This window comes from Melopsittacus undulatus, chromosome 6, assembly GCF_012275295.1.
Source record: "Melopsittacus undulatus isolate bMelUnd1 chromosome 6, bMelUnd1.mat.Z, whole genome shotgun sequence".
Lineage (NCBI taxonomy): Eukaryota > Metazoa > Chordata > Aves > Psittaciformes > Psittaculidae > Melopsittacus > Melopsittacus undulatus.
Window position 1 is genome coordinate 28,168,752 of NC_047532.1, and position 22,174 is coordinate 28,190,925.

General features: G+C 57.5%; 2 protein-coding genes across 15 annotated transcripts in view; one reads left to right on the forward strand and one right to left on the reverse strand.

Moving 5' to 3' along the window:
• Window positions 1–692: 692 nt before the first annotated feature.
• Window positions 693–4,450, reverse strand: PHGDH (phosphoglycerate dehydrogenase). Of its 2 annotated transcripts, none has more exons than XM_034064358.1 (12): window positions 4,173–4,450; window positions 3,782–3,933; window positions 3,533–3,598; window positions 3,390–3,444; window positions 3,203–3,301; window positions 2,984–3,116; window positions 2,763–2,911; window positions 2,416–2,568; window positions 2,156–2,288; window positions 1,692–1,819; window positions 1,271–1,502; window positions 693–996 (listed from the first exon to the last, which is right to left on the reverse strand). In XM_034064358.1, exons 1-12 carry the CDS (start codon window positions 4,308–4,310, stop codon window positions 842–844), a joined length of 1,593 nt encoding a protein of 530 aa, XP_033920249.1. In that variant the 5' UTR covers window positions 4,311–4,450; the 3' UTR covers window positions 693–841. The 2 variants fall into 2 exon arrangements, with proteins under 2 accessions (XP_033920249.1, XP_033920250.1); XM_034064359.1 differs by having other exon boundaries at window positions 1,271–1,499; window positions 4,173–4,447.
• A 3,176-nt stretch (window positions 4,451–7,626) lies between these two features.
• PDE4DIP (phosphodiesterase 4D interacting protein) overlaps window positions 7,627–22,174 on the forward strand; it is a 33,054-nt gene continuing 18,506 nt past the window's right edge. For 7 of the 13 annotated variants that reach the window (XM_031047225.2, XM_031047226.2, XM_031047221.2 and 4 more), the window contains exons 1-4: window positions 15,139–16,597; window positions 19,867–19,986; window positions 21,667–21,786; window positions 22,022–22,114. In XM_031047225.2, the coding sequence (XP_030903085.2) occupies window positions 15,449–16,597; window positions 19,867–19,986; window positions 21,667–21,786; window positions 22,022–22,114 (1,482 nt within the window). In that variant the 5' untranslated portion in view covers window positions 15,139–15,448. Of the gene's footprint in view, window positions 7,828–8,983; window positions 9,003–11,328; window positions 11,385–11,606; window positions 11,786–12,156; window positions 12,298–12,754; window positions 12,832–13,463; window positions 13,588–13,661; window positions 13,817–14,092; window positions 14,211–15,138; window positions 16,598–19,866; window positions 19,987–21,666; window positions 21,787–22,021; window positions 22,115–22,174 lie in introns of those variants that run through there. The other 6 variants (XM_034063903.1, XM_034063904.1, XM_034063905.1 and 3 more) reach the window with 6 other exon arrangements.

Sequence of the window (22,174 nt, forward strand, 5' to 3'; positions counted from 1 at the left end):
GGGCTGGCCTCTGTAGGAAACCTCACCTTGGATAGCTGGGAAATGGCCAGCAGCACCTCTGGCCCTGGAGCTGGTGGAGGTGGCAGCATTTTCTACAAGCACCTAGGCAACATGAAGGAATAAAGGCACAGACGAGAGGGGGCAGCAGCCCGGCTCTGGCTTCTGGTCATGAGTGGTCCCCTCCCACCCAGGGGCCCTTCCCTCAACCACCTTGAGGCTGGATCACAGCCTCTTACAGGATTTATCCTATTGGCACCAAACATGGCCACTTGCCCCATTGGACACCTGTCTCAATGCCTGCTACTTCCCCAGGATGGGAGCATGCCCTGGCATTTTGGGGAGCCAAGTAAAGCCCAGCTCCCCAGTCTCCAGTTTGGGGGTGGTAAGATGCCATTTTCTTCATGACACAGGTAAAGGGGATCATCCCCACAGGAAAACTCAGGGGGCTGGAGGAGGCAGATGATGTGGGGGATTACAGGAGGGCTCAGCCCCCTTGGATCACTGCCTGCTCTCTAGGCCATGTCCCAGCATAGGACTGTGGCCAGATGGGACCTCACTGGGGCTGCAGCAGCCACAGAGACCTTTGGACCCTTGAGCAAACAGCAGAGCGGGGAACTGGGGTCTGGAGGGAGGGAGGTGGGGGAGGGAAGTCTGGGGTCAAGATCAAGGGACTGCACACACAAAGCATCACATGCTCTTTCCTTCTGGACCCTTTATTGAGCATAGGGCCACCCCAAGCCTAACATGGAGGGTAGGAGTGGCCAGGTGTGATGCTCCCCCAGCTGCAGGGGGTGGTCCAGGTGGTGTGGCCAGGGAGAGAGCCCCGTTCGGCTGTCAGGCCCTACAGGTGGAGCTGGAACACCTCAGTGACACGTGACTTCAGCTCACCAAGGTCAGACAGCGGAGCTGATAGCCCAATGACGTTCCACTGCTCCCCTGCCACCGTGCTGGAGCTGTGGTAGGACTGGAGCTGGACCCCCACCTTCCCCAACAGCCCTGCAGAGGAGGAGAGGGGTTAGGGACCACATGCTGCCCCACTGCCCTAGCACCCAGTGGCTAGCCAGGCTCTGCTAACCCCAACACCCACAATGCCATTACTTCACCCCTCACCCCCAAGCCCTTTGCCCCACAGCCCCCAAACCCCTGCCCCCATCCAGGCTCTCCATGCAACATCTGTCCCTCTCTGCTGCTGCAGGGGCTCAGCTTCAAGGCAGATGTGGGTTCCCCCCCAGGTTGCCCCTCCCAGCTCAGGCCCAATGTGGGGGCTCACCAGCAAGTGTGGACAGAGCACCGAGCTCAGAGGCTTTGGCTCTGTAGATGAGGATGGGGCCGGCCAGTGGGGCTGGCTGCTTGAACGTGACCCCATTGAGCTCCCTCAGCACAGGGGTGCTGCCCTGCACGGTCCCTGCTACCTGGTGTGGGGTGCCCTGCAGGGACACCTGCAGTAATCCAGCACTGCTGTCAGGCTCAGGAGCCACATCACTGTGTGTGGTCGTGACCTGCTGAAGACATGTGGCTGCTCAGTGCCCAGCTCCTGGGCATGGTAGGGTACAGGAGGCATCCCCAAGGGATGCTCCTCAGCCTGAGAGCTTCATTAGTAGCCCCAAGGGGCGACCCCAGGTTCATGTCACTTGGAAGGAAAGGGTCTAGGTGTGCCAGGCTGATGAGTGGAGCCCGGGGTGTCTACGCACCTTTAGCCCAGCCTCCTGGGCCAGCAGAAGGGCATTCACCAGGGTCACCTCCTTCTGCACACCTCCAGCCAGGATGCCCGCAGCCACGGCAGGCATCAGGTAGCTCCCGGCCTCCCGCAGAGGTGTTCCTGGTGCACAGGGAGGAAGCAGGGTGTGAATGGGCGAGCAGCAGAGAGGTCAGCCCCATGCTGGAGCAGTGAGCCTGGGGCTGGTCCTTCCACCCACCCATCCACCCATCGCTACTCTCATCCATGCACTCATTCATTCATGCACCCGTCCATACTGCTATGCTTCCATCCTCCCATCACACTCCCATCTCATCATCAACCACCCCGTGGTCATCCCTTTTCCTGGCTGCTCTCCCATCCTTCTTCCCATTCACCCAGCTCAGTGTGTCCCTGCACATCCTGCTGCACTGCCCACCCACCAGTGTCTCTGCATTCAGACATAGGGCACAGCCTCACCTAGGGTGCAGACCTGCACGCTGCCCTGTGCTTTCTTGCCTGCTGTGCGCAGCACTGTGCCCAGGGCCCTGCCCAGGGCAATCCAGGGCTTGGTCTGGGGTGCAAAAGCCTTGCTGAGAGCTTGGCCGTTGACCTGCGAGGAAAAGCAGGGAGAGCCATGAGAACCCACCAGTGAGAGCATGTGGTTGCTCCCAGTGCATCCATGTTTTACAGATGGGGAAACTGAGGAACAGAGGTCAGGTGCCTGGCAGGGGACTCACTATGCCAGCCAGCCCCTTCCCTGTGGCCATGTCCACAATCTGCATGGCGATCTCCTTGCCACAGCGGCTCTGTGCCTCCCGCGTGCTGGCCCCCAGGTGCGGGCAGCAGATGACATTGGGATGGTTCACCAGGTCACGATCCTTCGGAGGCTCCTGCCAACACAGTCCCATCACACTGTGAGCTCCCAGCACCCACCTGGGATCTGGCAGGGGGCACTCGGCTCTCCTCTCTTGACCGGGAAGCTGTGCCTGCAGGGTTTGCTGAGCTGCCCCGGCCTGGCTTGGGCAGAGTTAAGGTGCTGCTGACACAAAGCCAGACTCGGGGGGGTCCTCCCAGCGCTGCTCACCTGCGTGAAGACATCGAGGGCGGCTCCACCGCACTGCCCCGACCGCAGCGCCCGCAGCAGTGCACCCTCGTCCACAATCCCACCGCGGGCGCAGTTCACCACCTGCACACCGCGGCGGCACTTGGCGAAGGTGCTGTCGTTCAGGAGCCCTGCAGAGGGAGTGCTGTGAGCAGGGGGGCTGCCGGCTCTCCCCAGCCCCTGTGCTGGCAGCTGCCCAGTACCTGTGGTGGAGGGCAGCAGCGGCGTGTGCACCGTGATGAAGTCGCAGCGGGGCCAGATCTGCTCCAGTGGAAGCTGTTCCACGCCGAAGGCGGCCGAGGTTTCAGGGGTGATGATGGGGTCATAGCCTATGGTCTGAGGCAGAGTGGGTGTTTGCTTGTGCAGCCCAGCACAGTGGGAGGCCATGCTCTCCATTGCTCCTCCTTGCTCCAGCTCCTTACCTTCATGCCAAAGGCCTGCATGCGGGTGGCTACCTCCCTGCCGATGCGCCCCAGCCCCAGCACACCCAGTGTCTTCCCGTTCAGCTCCATGCCCATGTACTGAGTTGCAAAGTAGAGAGTAAGAGAGCACACCCCACACAAGCACCCGCCACCCGGTCCTGCCTGGGCTGCTGTGCCTGCCTCCTACCTTCTTACGGTCCCACTTGCCCTCCTTCATGGAGGCAGCTGCCTGTGGGATCTGCCTAAAAGGGAGGCTGCAGTCAGTGCTGGGGCAGGGGCTGTGAGGCCTGCAGGGCCTGTGTCTGTCCCCACATCCTGCCCTGCACTCACCTGGCCAAGGACAAGATCATCCCACAGGTGAGCTCGGCGGCACTGAGGCTATTTCCCGTGGGTGTGCTGGGGATGGAGAGCAGTGTCACTGGTGTGTCACCCCTTGGCTGATGGCTTTCTTCACCCCATGAGGATCGAGATCCCCAAGGTGATGCCAGGGGGTGCCATGGGTGGGAAGGGCACCCTGATGAAGCCTCCCCTGTTTCCCCAGGAGCACTGTCAGGGATGCCCCCATGCTCCTGCTCTTACTTCATGACCAGGACCCCCTTCCTGGTGGCTGCCTCCACATCGACATTGTCCACGCCGGTACCTGCTCTGCCCACCACCTGCAGCCTCTCTGCCGCTTCCAGCACGTCAGCCGTGACTTTGGTGGCCGAGCGGACGATGAGCCCATCGCAGTCCTGCGGGGACAGACACGGCTGGTGGGACCAGCACCGCGGCTGGTGGTACTGGGGTGACTGCAGGCTAGGGACAGCCTCTTTCAGGGGGCTTCGATCCACCGTGTGAAACCAGCCAGGCTCTTGCATCAGACGGGAGGCGGGGACCAGTCCCGCCGATCGAGGGGGGTTTGCTGCCACCCGGGCCCCCTGCGCCCCCCACAACACTCATCCCCCCGTGAGTGCAGCCCGGCCGCGCTCACCCGGATCTCCCGCAGCAGCTCCTCCTTGCTCAGACCGGGCTTCTCCTGTACCCGGAGGCCGCCCGCCTGCAGGATCTCCCGGCAGCAGGGGTCTAGGCTGTCGCTGATCAGCACCTTCTGCAACTTTCCCAGGGCCATGCTGGGGACCGCGACCGGCCGGAGCGACTGGGGACCGGCTGGATGGGGCGGGCACCGGGCGCCGACTCTCTCCGCACGCTGCAGGGAGGCTGCTGCTGTCCGTCCGCCGCGCTAAAAGGGCTGCGAGCGGGGCACGTTTTTCGGGCTCATTGGGTCCCGTTTCCATGATCCCACCTCCTTCCCTTCCCCTCCCCGCCCCACCCGCCCGGGCGCCCCCACTCCCCGGAGGGAGGAGAGAGGGAGGAGGAGCAGGGGGGGAGCCGGGCAGGGCTGTGCCGGGCTCCCCAGAGCGAGGGGAGAGGGGGGGCGTAGCGGCAGGACCCCGCTGCTCCGGGCCGGGGAGCCAAGAAGTCGCGGGGGGCGGGTTGGGTGGGGTGTGCATGGCGCAGCCTGTCCCCACCGCGGCCCTGCCTCAGTTTCCCTGCCATGCACACCACAGCACTGCAAAGCAGGAGGTGAACGGTGGTGCCAGCCACTGCGGATGGCTCCTCAAAGCTAGGGGTATTACTGGCAGAGGGACAGCCTGATTCAACCCAATGGTGAGCTCAGCCATGCCCCTCCAGCTTACCCAGGAATAGGGGTTCCACGGACCCAACATCACATGGCTGAGGCAGTGCCATGGCCCCTGCTCCTGACATCACACCCACTGTTGAGCAATGCCCCCGATAATGGGCATGGGGCAGGGGGTCAGCCCTGGCCACTGGCTCCCAATGACGTGGGGTGCACAGGAGCCACCCAGCAAACGCCCTCCATGGGGCAAGACTCACGTGGCTGTGTCCAGTGACCTTGCTGGGGAAAGCACTGGCCTTCTAGATGGGACAGCATGGGGATTCCATGGCAATGGGCACAGCCCAGCATGGTGCATGGCAAGGGATGGAGGGCATCCCCTTGCTCATGGGGCCAAACCCTCACCACACAGCTGGACCAGACAGACCCCAGGTCCTGCTCATGGCAGAGCTAGGATCTGGCCTGTTCTTGCCCTCTGCTTTCCATGTTCTGGGCATGTGCAGTAGGGACACAGCATTCCCAAGCAAGATCCAGATGGGACTAAGCTCTTCCCCAGTGTGTGCTTGCCCCAAGCAGCAGGACTGGACCAAACTGCCCTGTGTGAGGCCTGGGGTGTTCCCGGAGGCTGTTAACCCAGCCAAGAGGTGGCTGGGATGGCTGCCTTCACCACAGGCAGTGTGGCCAAGGTGGGAGAGCCCAGTATTACGTACACCCTGGCAATGCACGGTGCAAGGTATACACTGGCATTGTCTATACCCCAGTGCTACGCACGCTGTAGCCACAGCCAGGGAAAAACCGTGACGCCAGAGCAGTGAAAGTCCAGGGCAGCCGACACAGGGTGCGAGACGCAGTCAAGGGCAGCGGATGGTGAAATCTGCAGCGGGGTCCCAAGAGGGCCCCTCAGCGGGGCTGTGACACGGAGACGGGGACAGTGATCCCCCTCCACAGGTTCGAGGGTGGCGTGGGCTGGGGGCACACACAATGCTGGATGTGCTGTGCCTGGGACATGGTCTAGCAGCGTAGCTCTGTCGCTGGTCCTGATGTCTGTTAACCATTAAGACCTTGCCCAGGGAGCCCGCCGACCCGGCATCCCGGCGCCCTGCTCCCCTTGCCGGCACCGCCTGGATTTGCCCAGCGCCTCCGTCCGCCCGTGTCCGTGTCCCCTTTCCCACCCGTGCCCAAGCCAGCGCCGCCGCGGTCCCGTACTTGTCGGCTTTCCCCGGCAGGCTGGTGCCCTCTCCTGGGCAGCGGCGGCAGAGCCCCACGGCACCCCGGCCCTCCCTGGGGGCCCGCGGGGACACGGCGAGCGCTGGCGGGGTGGGGGTGGCGGCAGTCATGTTGCTCCACTCCTGGCCCTCCACTGGACACAGCCGGAGAGACTTGGGTCTGGTGTCCCAAGGAAACGGGTTAATGGAGTTGGGATGGGGTGTGGCAAAGGAGAGACAAAGACAGGGAAAACTAGGGGTGTTAGATTGGAATGGTGTGTGTCCAAGGGAGGATTAGGGTGATGGTGGTGTCAAGGGGGATTGATGTCCCAGTAGAGGTCTGGGAAGTGATGGAATATTAGAGAGAAAGTGACAGTGCTGTGGGGCTGGAAGGGTACCCTGGGAGGCTTATGGGGCTCTGGGAGTGAAGAAAGGGATTGGGGGTGTCAGGCTCGGATAGAAGCATTCATTTGGGTTGCAGGGGACCCCAAAGCTGGCAGGACAAGTGGAATATGTGCCCAGGGCACGTGGGCTGCGGTGGCTGACAAGCCATGACAGTGATGGAGGGAGGGGGGTTACAGGCACATGGCACGCCTCTGCTGGCCCCATTACCACCAGGGTTCCGTAATGTGATCTGTTTACTGAGACGTGTGGGGGCCATGGGGACCTGCTGGCCAAGGGGCTGTGGGTGTAGGATGGAGGAGAGTGCGGCCAGGCAATGGGGAAGCAGTGGGGGGAGAGTGCATGGGGCTGGGGGACAAGGCAGGGGCAGCACTGTGACTTAAGGGATATCAAGCAGAGAAAGGAATTAGGAGGGGTCAAATGGGACTGGAGTTAATGGGATTGGGATGTGGAGTGTCAAAGGAGAGGCAAAAAAGGAAGAAGGTTGTGTGTAAGGTTGGGATGGTGTGTGTCCAAGGGGGAGTTAGGGTGATGGTGGTGTCAAGGGAGATCGACGGTTGTGGGGATGTCCCAGTGGAGGACTAGGAAGTGATGGAACGTTAGAGAGAAAATGAGGGTGTTGTGGGGCTGGAAGAGTGCCCAGGGGAGCTAATGGGGCTCTGGGCGTGAAAAAGGGGATTAGGGGTGTCAGGCTAGCATGGAGGCATCCAAAGAAGACCAGGGTGGTAGGGAATTACAAGAAGGGCTGGGTAACTGTTATAGGGGATAACTGTCATCAGGATGGATGGTTGGGGATGCCATGGGAAAATTGGTTAATTAAGAATCTTGTGGGTTACTGGGAGGTTGAAAGAAGAATTGGGGGGGAGGGTGGAAACAGGGAGGGATCAGGGATGGTTCCTGGGGGACTGAAGGGTGGGGAAGGATTTGGGCTTAGCCCAGAGGGACTGGGGGGAGTGGAGGGCTGGGGCAAGAGGGTGGTTGTGTCAGCCGGACAGGGAGCAGGAGAGGAGAGAGGGCGGAAGGAGAGGGGAGGAAGGGGACAGAGAATGAAGAGAGAATGAAGGGTCGGAAGGAGGGATGAAGCGAGGGAAGGGTGGAGGGAGGGAGTCAGGCATGGATGAAGGATGGAGGCAGAGAGGGGGAGGGGACGTAGCGGCGGGCGGAGCCGGCCGGTGCCGCAGAGGCGCCTCCCCGGCGCACGGATGGGTGGCCCAACAGCGCCTGCGGAGACCCACCGGCTCGGCCCGGTGCTCCCGGTGCTCGGCCCGGTGCTCGGCCCGGTGCTGCCCGGCCCGGTGCTGCCGGGCTCTGTGTGTCTGTGCTCGGCGGAGCAGGATGCGAGGTCCGCGGCGGAGGTCAGGAGCGAGTCCGTGCGTGTGTGTCATCCGTGGATGCTTGTGTCCGTGAGTGATGCTTGTCGGCCGGGATGTCCGTGTGTCGGGACACCCGTGGGGGGCTGCGCGTGTCCACGCTTGGCTGCTGCGATGCCTCAGCAGGTCGAGGCCCAGTTATCAACCGGCATCTGTGTGGCCAGGATGCAGCCGAAATGCGGGTGTGCTCCCTCGGGGCTGTGTGGGGCCAGACACTGCCCATCCCAAGCCCCAACCCTCTTGGGCCGCCTGCTTCTGGGGTACCGCGCGCTGGGGTTGTGGGACACCCCGCTCTCAGCCAGGTTGTCTGCTGGCTGAGTCCCGCGCTGGGCAGGGAAAAGAGCTGGGATCTCTCATTCAGCACCGTGGGTACATGGGTGTTCGCTGCCCTGTGCTGTGAGGACCCGGGGCGCCAGGGCAGTGTGTGCTGTAGGGTCCTGTAGGGCCAGGACGGCACCAGCACTACCACTTGGCACTCCTCAGGGTGCCAGACAGGTCGGGTTTGCTGAAAGGTGCTGGGCCAAGAGTGGCCCTGAGGAAAGGGATGTGATTGGAGGTGCCGGCGCAGGGAGCTTGGTCTGCCCCATCTCTCAGCCTTGCTTGCATCCTTCCTGCTCTTCCTCTGGCTCTGCCCATCCCAAATTCCACCCCAAGCTGACAGCCAGACCGTTTGTCCTGCACCTGGCCAGGGCTCTTGGGTCCCAGAGCCGTGCTGTCTGCCACGCGTGCGGTGCAATGCCGGGAGCCGTCCGCGCCAGGACTGTGGGTAATGCCGGCCTCCCCCCGTCCTGCCGTGCTCAATGGGGACCTTGTTGATGTGCCCCGTGTGCAGGCAGTCACTGGGCTGCAGTGCTGTGCGCTGTGTGCCCTGCACACACACCAGGCGCTGATGCAGCCGTCACAGTCTTGGTCAGCTGTCCCCTGCTCCACCTCCCCTCTGGGGGATCCAGCCCCTACTGAGACATTTTTGCCACCGAGTCAGCAGGGAGCTGGGATGTGCCGCGCTCAGCAGCCCAGCCCCGGCAGAGCTGCCACGCTTGCCTTGGCCTTGCCTGGCCCTCACCACGGTCCCTCTGCCAGCTCAGAGACAGCTGCGGGCACCTGGAATGGCTGTGGCTGAGCACGGAGGTGAGGGCTGACATCCATCCCTCCCTCCATCCCTCTGTCCATCTGTCTGTCTGTGTGAGGTGAACCAGCAGCAGCAGGAGGTGAGTTGCTGTTGGTATGCTGAGCAGTACCAGGAGCTTTGTGGACGCTCTGCCATGGGGCAGCAATCAACCCCACACAGCACTATTGCATTCTCCCCTCTCCCCAGTGGCACCCTGGGGTGCTGGTGGTGGCCCTGGTGCAATGGCATGGAGGTGCTGTGAGTCAGTGGTTGCTCTGAGTCAGGGCCGCGTGCCAGGGCTTCAAGACACATGGGGGTGGGAAGTGCTGCCTGGTGGGGGGGGGGGCAAGTGCTATGTCACCCTTCTGCTCCGCGCTGTTCTGGTGGCTCTGCTCTGCACCCCAGGGCAGCATGGCTGGCATGAAAGGGCTCTTGTCCCCCTGCAGCACCACCAGCACCGCAACAGCCTCCCATTCGCAGCAAACAAATTCCCAGTGTTGGGACAGGGAGGAGGGAGCCCCCATCCAGCACAGCCAGCATGGGGTGTCCAGTGCTGCTGCTGGGGGATGCTGACTGGGTGGCTGGGCTGCAGGAAAGTGGGTGTTCTGCTAGTTCACCCCAGAGCCTGCAGCCAGCCATAGCACCGAGCTGGGTCTGCTTCAGGGTAGCCCCAAGGAGCCCCCATGGCAGTGGAGCAGGAGTCGGTTGCTCTTTTGTCTGAGTATCATTTCTTCAGGTGTTGTATCTCCTTAGGTGTTGCACCCTCAGGTATTGCACCTCCTTGGTATTGTACTGTGTCTTATGCGTATTGTGCTACTGGATATTGCATCTCCTCGTGTGTCAGGCATTTGGCTGTCATGCCTCCTTGATTGTTGTGTCTCCAAGTATTATGCTCCTGGGTGTCATGCCTCCTTGGATGTAATGTCACTGGATATTGTGCTACTTTGGGTATTTTGCCTCCTGGGATATCATGTCTTGTAATACTGTGTCACTGGGTACTGTGCTTCCTTGAGTACTGTGCATCTTTGTGCATCTTAAGTCTGGGTATCTTGGCTCTAGAGATCATGCCTTCTTGGATACGGTGTGCCTCGGTATTGGGTCTCCTCAAGCATCAAGCTTCTGGCTATTATACCTCTGGGTGCCTTTGGGTATTATGCCTCTGTGTACTGCACCTCTGAATACTGTGCCTCTGGTACCTATTGGGTACTGTGCTCCTGGGCACTGTGCTTCTGGGCATCATGCTGGTTATGGTGCCTGCAGGGCCACGCCTGGCCACTGCTGATGTGTTTAAAGCTGTTAAGCCTCAGTTTTCCCTTGTGATGGGTTGTTGCTGCAGTGACCATGGCACCTTGTAGCTGCCTCCTCTTGCTCCCTCCCAGGCCGAGAGTGCTGTGTCCCTGCCTGCAAGTGCTAGTGTGGTGTGCCTGGCTCTGGGCACATGGGCCTAGGACCCCTATTATGGTCTGTGCGCACGAATGTGCTGGCTCCAACTGTCCACTGGGGGTCAGCCTCATACATATGGGCAGGGCACTGTATCCATTATGGTGCGGGAGGCCCTCAGGCTCATGGGACCCCACCAAAATGCTGTAACGCTGAGATTAGAAAAAAACATACTCTGATTCTTTTATATTTTTTAAAGGACTTTATTTTTCTTTTAAATTATTATTTGTGGTTGTTTTGTTTTTTTCTTTTTCCTTCTGTTTCTTTAAAGTAATGAAATGACTCACACGTCTCAGTTGAAATTAAACCTGATTGCAGCTGAGGTGGGGAGGTGGTGAGCTGTGATAGCATGGGGGTATGGGGCCCCTTGGAGAGCAGCCAGGCAGCCTTAGACAGCTTTAAGCAGCCCGTTTGCTGCCAACACCCAGATCCCGTTCCTTGGTTCCCGGGAGGCTGCTGCAGAGGCTCAGGTGGCCCTGCCAGAGCTGCTAATGGGGCTAAAGTGCTCCTAGGGGGCCACCGCCATCTGCATGGCCTCCAGGGCCTTGTGCATTACACTTAGAGAGGATGCCTCGCAGCTGCAGAGAGCACACACACGCTTCCCCACGTGTGTAGGGACACCTGTGTGCCCCTGTGCACACATGCACAGGCATGCACCCTTGTTCCCCCCATGCACCCTCACGGATGCACGAGGGTGCATCCCTTGCCTGGAGCTCACCCCACACCCTAGAAATGCTTTTGCATTACTGTGGCAATTTGCTGTCAGGAGCTCACCTCTGCTGACACCCCAGTGCCCACCACCTGATTGCAAATCCGTAGGGTGGGAGAGATGCAGCAGCCTCCTTCCCCTACAGAGCTTTGGTAAAATCCCCTCCCTCCAACCCTCCTTGGCCTCTCTGGCACAACAGCTGAGTGGTGCATGGGGGGCCCTGGAGGCTGGACCCTTGGGGGCTGTGCATGACATGGCCATGTGCTCCTTTCTGCAGGGACCCCTGCAGCAGTGACAGGCCAGCCATGCTCCCAGGAGTCAGCCGCATGGCAGGTAAGACACCCTGAGAGTCCCCACAGTACCCCACTCTCCCGTGCCCTGCTGAGGGGGATGCTCCAAGCACCCTGGCAGCATGCATCACCCCAGGGGACAGCCAGCAGCTCGCTGGGCCCTGAGGCGTCCCCTCATCCCTCACGGTGACATCTCAGAGGCAGGTGGTGTGTGGAGCAGCCGCTTTTGCTGGTCTAACTGCTGCTCGCCCTCGTTCCCTCCCAGCTTTCCAAGACGGGCCGTGGGGTGAGGGCGACGAGGACACCGCGCCAGCTGAGCAGGGGAGCTTCCATGGCCCCCCTGGTACTCAGCCCCAGCCTGGCCCTTTGGTGCAAACGTGTCTCCTCCGGGACCTGGAGATGGATCCCCTCTCCCAGACGCAGACCTTGAGGGACTTTGAGCAGGTGAGACCGCGGGGTGCCGGGACCTGCCAGCACTGCCAAGTGCTTGCGGGATACGTGATGGGGGCAACGGTGGGGTGCGGAGGGTGCGAGGGGGCCGAGAGAGTGGTCATTGCCTCCGGCCGCCGCGTCCCCCCAGCGGCCGCCCCCGGCCGAGGAGCGCTGGGGCCGCCGGGGCTCGGGTTTCACCGCCCGTCCCCGTCGCGACCCGTCCCGCTCCGGCCATTCCTCAAATAGCTCCGGGAGGCGAAAAAAACCCCACGAGCGGGCCGGGGCTGGGGCCGGCGGTGGGAGCTGCGGACGGACACGGCCCCGGGCTGCGTCCCCGCGGCGCCATGTGAGGGGTGCCGGAATGCCCCCCCCATGGAGCGGCCATGGCTAACGGGTACCGCACGCTCTCCCAGCACCTCAACGACCTCAAGAAGGAGAATTTCAGCCTCAAGCTGCGCATCTACTTTCTGGAGGAGCGCGTCCAACAGAAGGGCGAGGAAAGCCGGGACGATGTCTACCGGCGGGTGAGAGCCCGAGGGACACGCGCGGCGGGGGGTTCCCTCCCAGTGCTCTTGCTTTTCCGAGAGGGAGTGGGGCCAGGAGAGTGCAGCTTTCCCGGCAGTGGGAATGCCGGGGGGACATTGGGTACAGCACTGGAGTGAGGGAGCTGCTGTGTGGGAGTTTGCCCCTTGCCTTTGACAGGAGCACAGAGAGGGTACGGGAGGGTCCCCCCACCCCGATGGGATGTCCAGGGTAGGTGGTGGTGCCAGTTTGGGTGCAGACATGAGGGGCAGATACTCCCCATGGTAGCACAGGTGGGCTAAAATACCACATGTTCCACTCAGTGCCAGGAGCACATGAAGCTTTGCCATGGGGTGGGGGACCTCCTTGCCACTTCTGATGCATTAGCATCAGCATGGGCATGTGGAGTTGTCCAGGCAAGTATGGGGGCATCCTACCCACCTCGCTCCCACCCTGCAGAACATTGAGCTGAAGGTGGAGGTGGAAAGCCTGAAGCGAGAGCTGCAGGAGAAACAACAAGCCCTCAACAACACATGGTGAGTGTGTCCAGCCAACCCCTCACCCTGGGGTGGACACAGCACCCACCCACTGTCAGCAGTGCTTGTGTGGATATGGGGTATACAGGGGTTGTCTGCCTGCACCCTGCCAGCAGTGGATGGCGGAGGGGTTTGCAGTGGGTCTGGAGGGGGTTGCAATGGGACCAGGCACCCGCAGAGCTTCTCTTACAGCCCCAGCCAAAAATAAATGGCAGCACCTGTTTGGTGTGGGAGCGCAGTGCTTATACCCAAGGGCCATGGCATGGGTGTCCCACAGCGGGGCACCACTGGAAAGGGGGGCCAGGAGCATAGCATCTGGGAAGCCTCTGGTTTTGGGAGTGTGGGGGGACTGCTTTGGTGGTTCAGAGCCTGAACATGAGCATGTGCTACCAGAGGAGCAGTGTCCCCAGGGCAGCACTGGGAGGTTATAGTATGCCCTGCCCAGGGGTCTTGCAGAAACAGCACCCACAGCATGGGGGAAGCTGGGCTGCTGGCACTCAGGGCGGCATGGTTCATCATGTGCCATGCCTTGTCATAGTGTGCTGTGCAATACCATGATGTGCCACATCATGTGAGATGCTGTGTCATACCATGCTGTGCCACATTGTTCTGTGCCATTCTGTGCCCGGCAGTGTGGCTGTGGAGAACCAGACAACTCGCAGCCAAGCAGCACTCCAGCAGCAGTATGAGGAGCAGCAGCGGGAGTCAGAGCATGTCTATGAGCTCCTGGAGAATAAGATCCAGCTCCTGCAAGAGGCAAGCCCAGGGATTGTAGGGGCTGGGGGAATGCCAGGGGCCAGTGCCTGTGGGCTCACTCCACTGCCATGCAGGAGGCTAGACTGGCACGGAGTGAGGCTGAGCAGGCCACAGCACTGGCCAGAGCCGAGGCAGAGCGGTGTCAGGAGCTGGCGGGGAAGCTGAAGGAAGCTGCAAGGACAAAGGAGGAGGACAAGAGCAATGATGGCTGCAACACCATTGCCCAGAGGTGGGTGTCCAGGACCCAACCCCTCTATGCTGGCAGCCTGTGCTCTGTGCCCGGCCTTGGGAACCACCAAGAGGTTGCTGTTATGTGGGGCTGGAGGGCTGTGAGCGTCTTGGGGGATTGAGTGGTCATCCCAAGGGGAGAGAGGGCTGTGGGGAAGAGGGAGCAGTCCCAAGGCTGCTCTGCTTTGCCCAAGAGATTGCAACCCCCAACTGTCTCCAGTGCCATCCTGGGGCCATCCCAGTCGCTGAGCATCCCCTGTCCTTCCATCACTTTCAGGAGGATCGAGGAGCTGACCCAAGAGCTGGCTGCCACCAACCGGCTTGTGGAAAAGCTGTCAGCTGAGAAGCAAGACCTGCAGCAGCACCTGGAAGAGCCCCCGGCCGTGGTAGGGAAGGTCGGTGGCCAAAGCACGGGGGGACCCCAGCTCGGCATCCTGGGGAGGAGCACACCGGCCCAGGCTGGCAGCTGTCACCCCTGTCCCTTTCTGGGGTTGTGGCCAGGGCTGTGCCACGTCCAGCCCGGCAGCATCGGGTGTTCGTACAGCTGTGCTGTGGTGCTGGGGCAGGGGGCCAGGAGGTCCTGGTACGCGGTGTCAGGGGAGGGACCATCCCCTGGAGTCCTTTGGCAGGTGTTGGTGCTGCCTGCGCCTGTCTGCCATTTAAATCCCAGGTCTTAAAATACCCTCAGCAGCCCGGCACGGTGCCAGGCAGGACCTAGGGGCTGTGAGGGATCAGAGCAGCATGTTCCTGGCAGCCGCACAGCTCTGGCTGTGCTGTGTCTTGGTGGCACAGCGCTGTCCTCAGCAGCCATGGGACATCAGTGCGTGAGCTGCCCGCACAGTGGTCCTGACAGAGGATCCCGGTGTGTATCCACTGCGTGGCACTGGGCGCCGTGCAGGTGCTGGTGCATGGGTGCGACATGTTCCCCTGCGGTGCCTGCTGGGGCTGGGCATTGGCACTGGGCTGGGGACCTGGCGATGCCACTGCAAAAGACACTGGCACTGGGGCTGGGTCCCGGCAATGGGACTGCACTGTCGCTGTCACTATCGCCGTCCCCAACAGCGGCACCTCACGCGTGTCCGGGACTGGCCGGGAGCAGCCACGGCACATGAGTAACAGCCGGGCCTGCCGCCTACAAATCCCGGCAGGCGCAGCGGCTTCCGCGCATGCGTGGGGGCTGTCATCCGCCGCCATCTTGAAATCTGAGCCAGAAGCTGGGCGCCGCCGTGGCAGGAGCATCGGCGGCTGCGGAGGGAGGAGCGGCGGGGCCTGTGGGGCAGGGGCAGCGGGGCAGCCCGGGGTGAGGGGCAGCCCCGGGGAAGGGGGGCCGTGAAGAGACAGGAGCAGCCTCGGAGGGTGGGGAACTGTGAGGAGAGGTAGGCAGCGAAGGGAGGGGCAGCCTGAAGAATGACCAGCCCTGATGTGGCTGAGCTGAGATAGGAATGAGATGTTGCAGGGTGGGATGTTTCTGTAGCAGCAGGAGTCCCGGCGTGTCACCCACTCTAAAAGGGGGGGATTGATGGCGTGAGAAAGTAGCTGTACCCTAGGAGATGCACTGAGTGATCAGTTAGAGGCCTTAGGAGGGTCTCTTGGGAGCCCCAGAAGTAGGTTTGGGTACTGGGAAGGAGGGAGGATGAAGGAAACTTGCCGGATCTGTGCCCGAGAGCTGTGTGGCAACCAGCGGCGATGGATCTTCCACACGGCGGCCAAGCTGAACCTCCAGGTGCTGCTCTCCCACGTCCTGGGCAGGGAGCTGTGTCGGGATGGCAAATCCGAGTTCGCTTGCAGCAAGTGTGCCTTCATGCTGGACCGCATCTACAGGTTCGACACCGTCATCGCACGCATCGAAGCCCTCTCCATCGAGCGGCTGCAGAAACTGCTGCTGGAGAAAGACCGCCTCAAGTTCTGCATCGCAAGCATGTACCGCAGGAACAATGAAGACTCTAGCACAGATGACAGAGCTGGGGAAGGGACTGTGGACCTTTCTAACCTGCCTGATGCGCGGTATGCTGCCCTCCTCCAGGAGGACTTTGCTTATTCTGGATATGAGTACTGGATGGATCAAGAAGAGCACAGCTTGGAGCCACACAGCTGCCATGCTTCAGAGGGAGCGAGCAGCCGCCCGCGGCGCTGCCGTGGCTGTGCTGCGCTGCGGGTGGCTGATGCTGACTACGAAGCAATTTGCAAAGTGCCACGAAAGGTGGCCAGAAGCATCTCCTGCGGGCTGTCCAGCCGGTGGTCAGCCAGCATGGGCAACGAGGAGTCATCTGTGTGTGATGTGGCGGAGTCTGCCAGTGCCAGAGTGCCAATGGATGGGGAGAGCATGGAGGAAGGCACACCTGCATCCTCTGTCGAGTCCCTGGACACGACTGTGGAGGCAAACCCGCCACAGCAGAAGGATGAAGATGCAGATAAGGGGGTGAAAGGGAATGGAAAGTGTGATGACTTCTCAGATGACCGCATGACCCCAAACTCTTCGCAGAGTGGGAACAGGCTGGAGCTTGCCCTCAGTTTGATCAAGGCTTTGGACTACAAACCCCTTCAGAGTCCTCGAGGCAGCAGGCTACCTATTCCTGTGAAGTCCAGCTTGTCCTCTGCCAAGCTCAGCCGTGATTTGGCAGATGGCAGTGCTTCTGCTGGCTTAGCATGCACTGGATCTGCTTTCCTGAACGCAGACAGAAAATCCTTTTCCAGAGCTCCTTTGGGTGTTTCCCTGGAGATTTCTGAACTGCAGGAGCTGTGGGATGACCTCTGTGAGGATTATATGCCGCTGCGGGTACAGGTAGAGGTCATTGTGCTGCTGTTCTACTGAGCAGCATCCATGTGGCCTGACACTGAGCCCACTGGGGATTCTTCTGTGCTGAGATAATACAGATAGCCACGTGTGGCTGAACCCAGGGCTAAGAATAGGCAGCTCCGTCCTTTTTAGGTGTGCTGCTCTCTCCTCTGTCATTCTCCTGTCATCTGTTTCCTCCTTGTGTTCTGGGAAGTTACACCCTCCCCTCTTCCATCAGCTCTCACTGTCAGTACCACCTGCTCTAAGGTGGGTCTAAGGTCTTTGTGTGCTTTGTCATCTTTCTGCTGTGAAAACACCAGTTTCAGTTCAGCTTTCTCTTTACGAAGTCAGTGTGACTTCTGCCCACAACCAGAGTGAGTGTTTCAAGCTCCTGGGCATGTGTTTTCCAGCAAATGTGTTTTCTTTGTGCCTGGGTAATGGTTCAGTGTTCTCTGCCTCCAGAGCCCTGTCTCTGCACCATCAAGCCTCCAACCTGCCTAACGTGCAGATCCACACAGGGACCTGTGGCACATGCCCTGAGGAAAAGGTGTTTTCCTTGCAGGTGGATTTGTGCCAGAGGATTTGTGCCAGTCTGATAATGACTTTAGGGTTGGTATTCTAGATAATGGGTTTATTTTCTCATCCTTTGAAAAGACTCATCAGTTGGTGGCAGGTGTTGCTGAGAGGCAATGAAAGCTCATGCTTCCAAGGGACTTCCTGGTGCTGTTATCCACCTTGATGGTAGTCCTTGAAGCAGCTCCAGATTGCCTGTGCTTTGCTGGCTTTAATGAAATTTTCATTAGCATGCAGTCAAAAAGCTGAACTTGTAACTCCTTTTACCATTTTCCTTAATGAATAGAAGGCCTTAGTCAGCTTCAATTCAGGAATATCCATGTCAGCCTAATTGCATTCCCATTAGCAGCCTTAGTGCTGTCTAATGCTGTAGGTAGCCTGGGGGATTAGAAAAATGCTTGTTTATTGCTATGGCAACTGCAGCTGTACTGAAATATGTTTCCTATTCAGCCAGTGCTGCTTGCTGTCCTGTTTGCCCGGGCGTTTCCCAGAGCTGTGTGCTGTTTCCACAAGCCTGCTCAAGAAATGATGCTGGGAGGCAATGTAGAAAACCTAATTTTCAGCTGGTGCACAAAGGCGTGGTGCTGGCAGGCGATGGCTGAGGATGTGGAGCAGGGTGTTGGTGCTGCTCCTGTGATCTGTGTCACCTGCTACTAATTTTCACTGCTAGGGATATATTTACAGCATAAAAATAAGTTTTCTTCTGCCAGCATGGTGCAGGCAGCATGGTGCATTCATGGCTTAGCTCTGTGTCACACACTGCCATCCTCATGTGGGGACGGTGATGGAGGAGTTCCTGCAGTCTCTAGCCTCTGCTGTCTGACCATCCATGCCATGAATTTATCCTGCAGGATTTTTTTCTGCCTGCTCCTTTCTGTGGCAGCAGCAATTGTGGTCTTAGGTGCAGGTTCTGGCTGAAGGGGGAAAGGACTGAATACTTTGAATGGCTTTAATGGCAAAAGTAAGAAGTCTCGTAAAGTAAGAAGCTACTAGACTCAATAGTTCTTGTATAAATGTTTCTTGTTCTTGTATAAATATATCTTGTATAAATTATTCTTCTTTCTCTTTGTGCAAACAGCACTATTTCTAGAAGTCAGGTCCTGCTGTTCAGGGATACATATGCATCAGCACCTTTCTAATAATGTGAAAGGAATATATAGGATATATGGGACCACAGTTCCCCTATTGCTTTTGAGAAACTGCAGTTCCTTAATCTTCCTTCTGTAAGCTACAATGAGAGACTGAGAGCAATCTGGTGTTGGGGAATCTGATCTTGTAGGTACTGTCATCTTGGGCATTTTCTTGAGCCAACAGTTCTTCCCTGTCACCACTGCAGCCACAGGAACATGCAACCAGACCGAGCCTTTGTCAGGCACACTCTTGCAGCTGCCTGCAATGCCATGTTGGCAGGGAGGGAGGCATTGTGCACTGACAGCTAGTCTTTTACCCGCTGTTGTGAGTAAATGGGAGTTTGGCAAGCTTAGATAATGCCATGAATATTATTTTTAAAGAGGTATTCTGTCTAGGTTAGTGTGTGTTTGCATTGCTGGAGCTGTGCTGAGGAGACATTGCCAGTAAAATGCTGATGTGGGAGAAACTGCTGGGAAGCCGTGTCCCTGACACGGCTGCAGGGAAGCAAGGGAGGCAGCTTGTGCTTTAGAACTTTGGACTCTGGACCTGGCACTGCCTTTCTTTTCCCTGCTCTTAGGTTTTGCAGGCTTTCTGCTTATATTTCTTTGGAATGTGCCAATTGTGAGGAAAGGTGTCTTTTCCTTTCTTGTTTTTTCCTTTCTTCTTTATTACTATTCTATTTTCTTTTCATCAACCATTCTTGTGCCAGATTCCAGCTGCTCTCCCTGTCTCATCCAAAGCCTCCTGGGTGGGCATATTTGAAATTACCTGCTGTGACTGTTCAGATTTTCACTAAAATCTTAACAAAACATCAGGCTAAAGGGAAGCATTGCTTCTGCATGAGAGGCTGTACACAGCCCTTGGGGAGCTCGCCTGCGCTGCCTTTCCCAGAGACAGTGTTTCTATGGCTGCTGATAGGATAAGGATTCAGTCTGATGGGGCTAATCAGAGCTGGCTGTTGTTCTCCCTGTGCTCTGCTGCCTGGAGCTGGTGCTCCTGTGTGAGCTCTGAAAAGCTCTGCTGTGTTGCCTCTGCACTGCAGCCCTGTGCTTGCTAGGGCTCCCACTCATGAGAGACACCAATACAATTGATCGCTTGGTCTTGTGATGCTGATGATATTTGGCAATATCAAGCCCTGTGAGAGCTGGGGTGGGTGGCTGGATTTTGATGTTGCTTTAAGGAGTTAACAGCAGGAGGGAGCAAAATAGTAAGGGGGATGACAAGGGATTAGTGTGTGCTTAGCCAGGAGGGTCTGGCAGGCCATGCATCAGGAAGTGAGCTGCTTCCATTCTCCGTAAATGGGTATGTGTCATGAAACAAACCTCAGCTGTGGCACTGAAATTGCTATGGTTTGTGGAGCTGCAGGGAATTGGACATGGTATGAGTGCTGCTCCCAGTTGCATGGGGAGATGCAAAGGAGAGCCCAGCATTCCACCCAGGTGAAGGGAGGCATGGGCATCATCATGTTTTGGAGGCATTCAGAAAAGCACAGTGGGGTCTGTGAAGGCTGGTAGCTGAACAGAAGAAGCCAGTGCAGGAATTGAGGCATTTCTTGCTCTTTTTCCTTTCAGAATTTGCAGGATGAACATCAGCAGCTGGCTCCAGGTGACCCTGCAGCAGGGGAGCATGTATCCCATCTGCGTGCTGCAGAGCTTCAGGGCAAGATCCAGCAGGTTGAAGCTGCCAACAAGGTATTTCTTCATGAACAGCAAATTCAGTGCCTAATGAATCTGTTGTAGTTAGTATTGAAGGGTGCCTCCTAGCCTGGCCAGAAGCAGGCACCTGCACCTCTGTTATGGCAAGGGTGTGTGGTGACACATGATTCTCAGTGTTGTCTGCCTGCTTTAGTTAAGGGCATGTATCTTTTTTCTGCAGCTGGGTGGTGTAAATTTTCCATGTTTATTTTTGCAAACCATTATTTTGGTAGAACTTCCCACTTGTCTGGTGAGCCTTCTGAAGGAGAGATACATACAGCTATCGCTGACTCCTAGATTTGCACGGATTGAGCCTGTTGCAGGACAGAAGGGCACCTGCCTTTTGAGACAGCTGCTGCCTTTTTTGAAGGAGTAAGGGAGATCAATGCAGGGGCAGGTTTTCATTTTGTTTTAAAGGCTTTCTTGGGGAAGAAACATGAATCTGAGTTGTCTTGAGGTAAATCAGATTTAACGTGTTATGAGGCATAGATGTTCTTAGTTATGCTCTTAAACTCTAAGGTAAGTTATACCAACTGGGAAAACAGAGGGGTTAAATGGGAAAAAAGAACATTGGGATGGGATCTTTATTTAAATCTGGAGATGGCTGTAAGCTGTTGGAGCTGTCTGAACCACAGTGGTTAACAGAGAAATAGAAGCTCAAGACCCAGTAAACGCAGTTTGGAGTGTTTCAACAGGTTAGGGTGAGTGTCTTGTAGAGAAGAGATAACAGGACAGGTGTGTAAACTAATGAGCTACAAGAGTAAATTATGTGGCAGTACCAACTGCTTAAGAAATTAAGGCTTGAGTAAGTTTTGAGGAGGATGTGTATCATGTAAGATTAAGAACAGATTTAGAAATGCTAACTAGGAGTTGTTTAAATGCACAATCCTAAACTTGCCTGAGGTGATAGTCTCTTTAGGGTGAAAATGTCAAAGGCAGAAGTTTCTTGGGTTGTAAGCCAGCCACAGAGACTATTGAGATGTTCCCCTTTGCTTTGCAGCTGTGCTGTTGGCATGCTGGCACTGGCTAGATTCTGTTGTGCTGAAGCCAGAACTTGAGGCTAAACAAGCCACTGATCTGATCGAATGTTGAGTTACCTAGACCAGCAGGTGCTGTAAGAGTGGCTGAGTGGTCAAAGAAGACAGGAAGAGAAGGGGCAAGAAGACTGTAAAGGGGCATCTGCAATGCTCTGGAGGACTTCAGAAGTAAAGGGGACAGTTTTTAGCATGTGTAGCTTCTTCATGTTGAAGATCTCTTGAGAAGTTTTTGAGCTGAAGCAGTTGCTTTCCTTTTAAAGGAAAAGAAACAAACAACAGAAGCTGGGAAGGCTGCTGGGCAATCCCAGCAAGACTCCTGGAGTATGTGGGAGGCAGTATGGTATGTGAACTTAAGCCTGGAACCTCTGCCCTGAATGGAGGAGCTGCACTGGAGGGACCAGAGCCCTGAAAAAGTCTTGTGGAGGGACTGAAAGCTTTGTGTTTGCTCACTGGTCTCCACCCAGCTCACACAGTATTTACATATTCTAGAGGGAGCCATGTTAATCTTGATCTAGTGAACACCTGGGCTGTATGGTCTTGAGTAAGAAGTAGAAGCACGCCTAAGGGTGTTTACGTGAAGCACTAGGCAGGATTAAAAAAAACCCAAAAACCAAAACCTCAAACGTGTTTCTGTCTTCAGTTGTTACAGGAAAAGCTGAATGGATTGAATTTTCAATTAAAGTCTGTCCAAGAAACATCGCAGAGGCAAGATCGTACAATCCAGAGTCTGAATGAGGCCCTGAAGAGCAAAGAGAGCAAGGTAATAGTTCTGGGTGGACATGGTGGTGTTCACTGAAAGAGGAAAGTGTGTTAGCTCTGTGGGTAATGACTGAAAAGGAATGCTTAAGCAACTGCTGGGTATCCTGGTGCTCATGAAATTATTTCTTGCAAAGCTCTTCTGTGTGATGCTGATGTCAGTCTCCGTTGGAGGCTTGGGACTGGAGGGTTTATGCTTGGTTTGCCAACGACTCTGCTCCCTGTCCTTTGATTTTTAGACAGAAGAACTTTACCACATCATTGAAGGTCAGAATGAGACAATGGCCAAGCTGCAGGACATGTTACATAGAAGTCATCTGGGACAGTTGCAGGTATGTCCTTGGAAACCCTCAAATATATCAGGTTTTGTTCTGCAGGGATCCTGATTTTTA

What these genes read in the sequence shown, in the direction of transcription:
- PHGDH (XM_034064358.1), bottom strand. Translation starts at nt 4,310, where the DNA reads ATGGCCCTGGGAAAGTTGCAGAAGGTGCTGATCAGCGACAGCCTAGAC. An exon ending in GCTGCTGCCCTCCACCACAG is followed by an intron (nt 2,912 to 2,983) that starts GTACTGGGCAGC and finishes CTCCCTCTGCAG; the next exon opens with GGCTCCTGAACGACAGCACC. An exon ending in TGCTCTGTCCACACTTGCTG is followed by an intron (nt 997 to 1,270) that starts GTGAGCCCCCAC and finishes CCTCCTCTGCAG; the next exon opens with GGCTGTTGGGGAAGGTGGGG.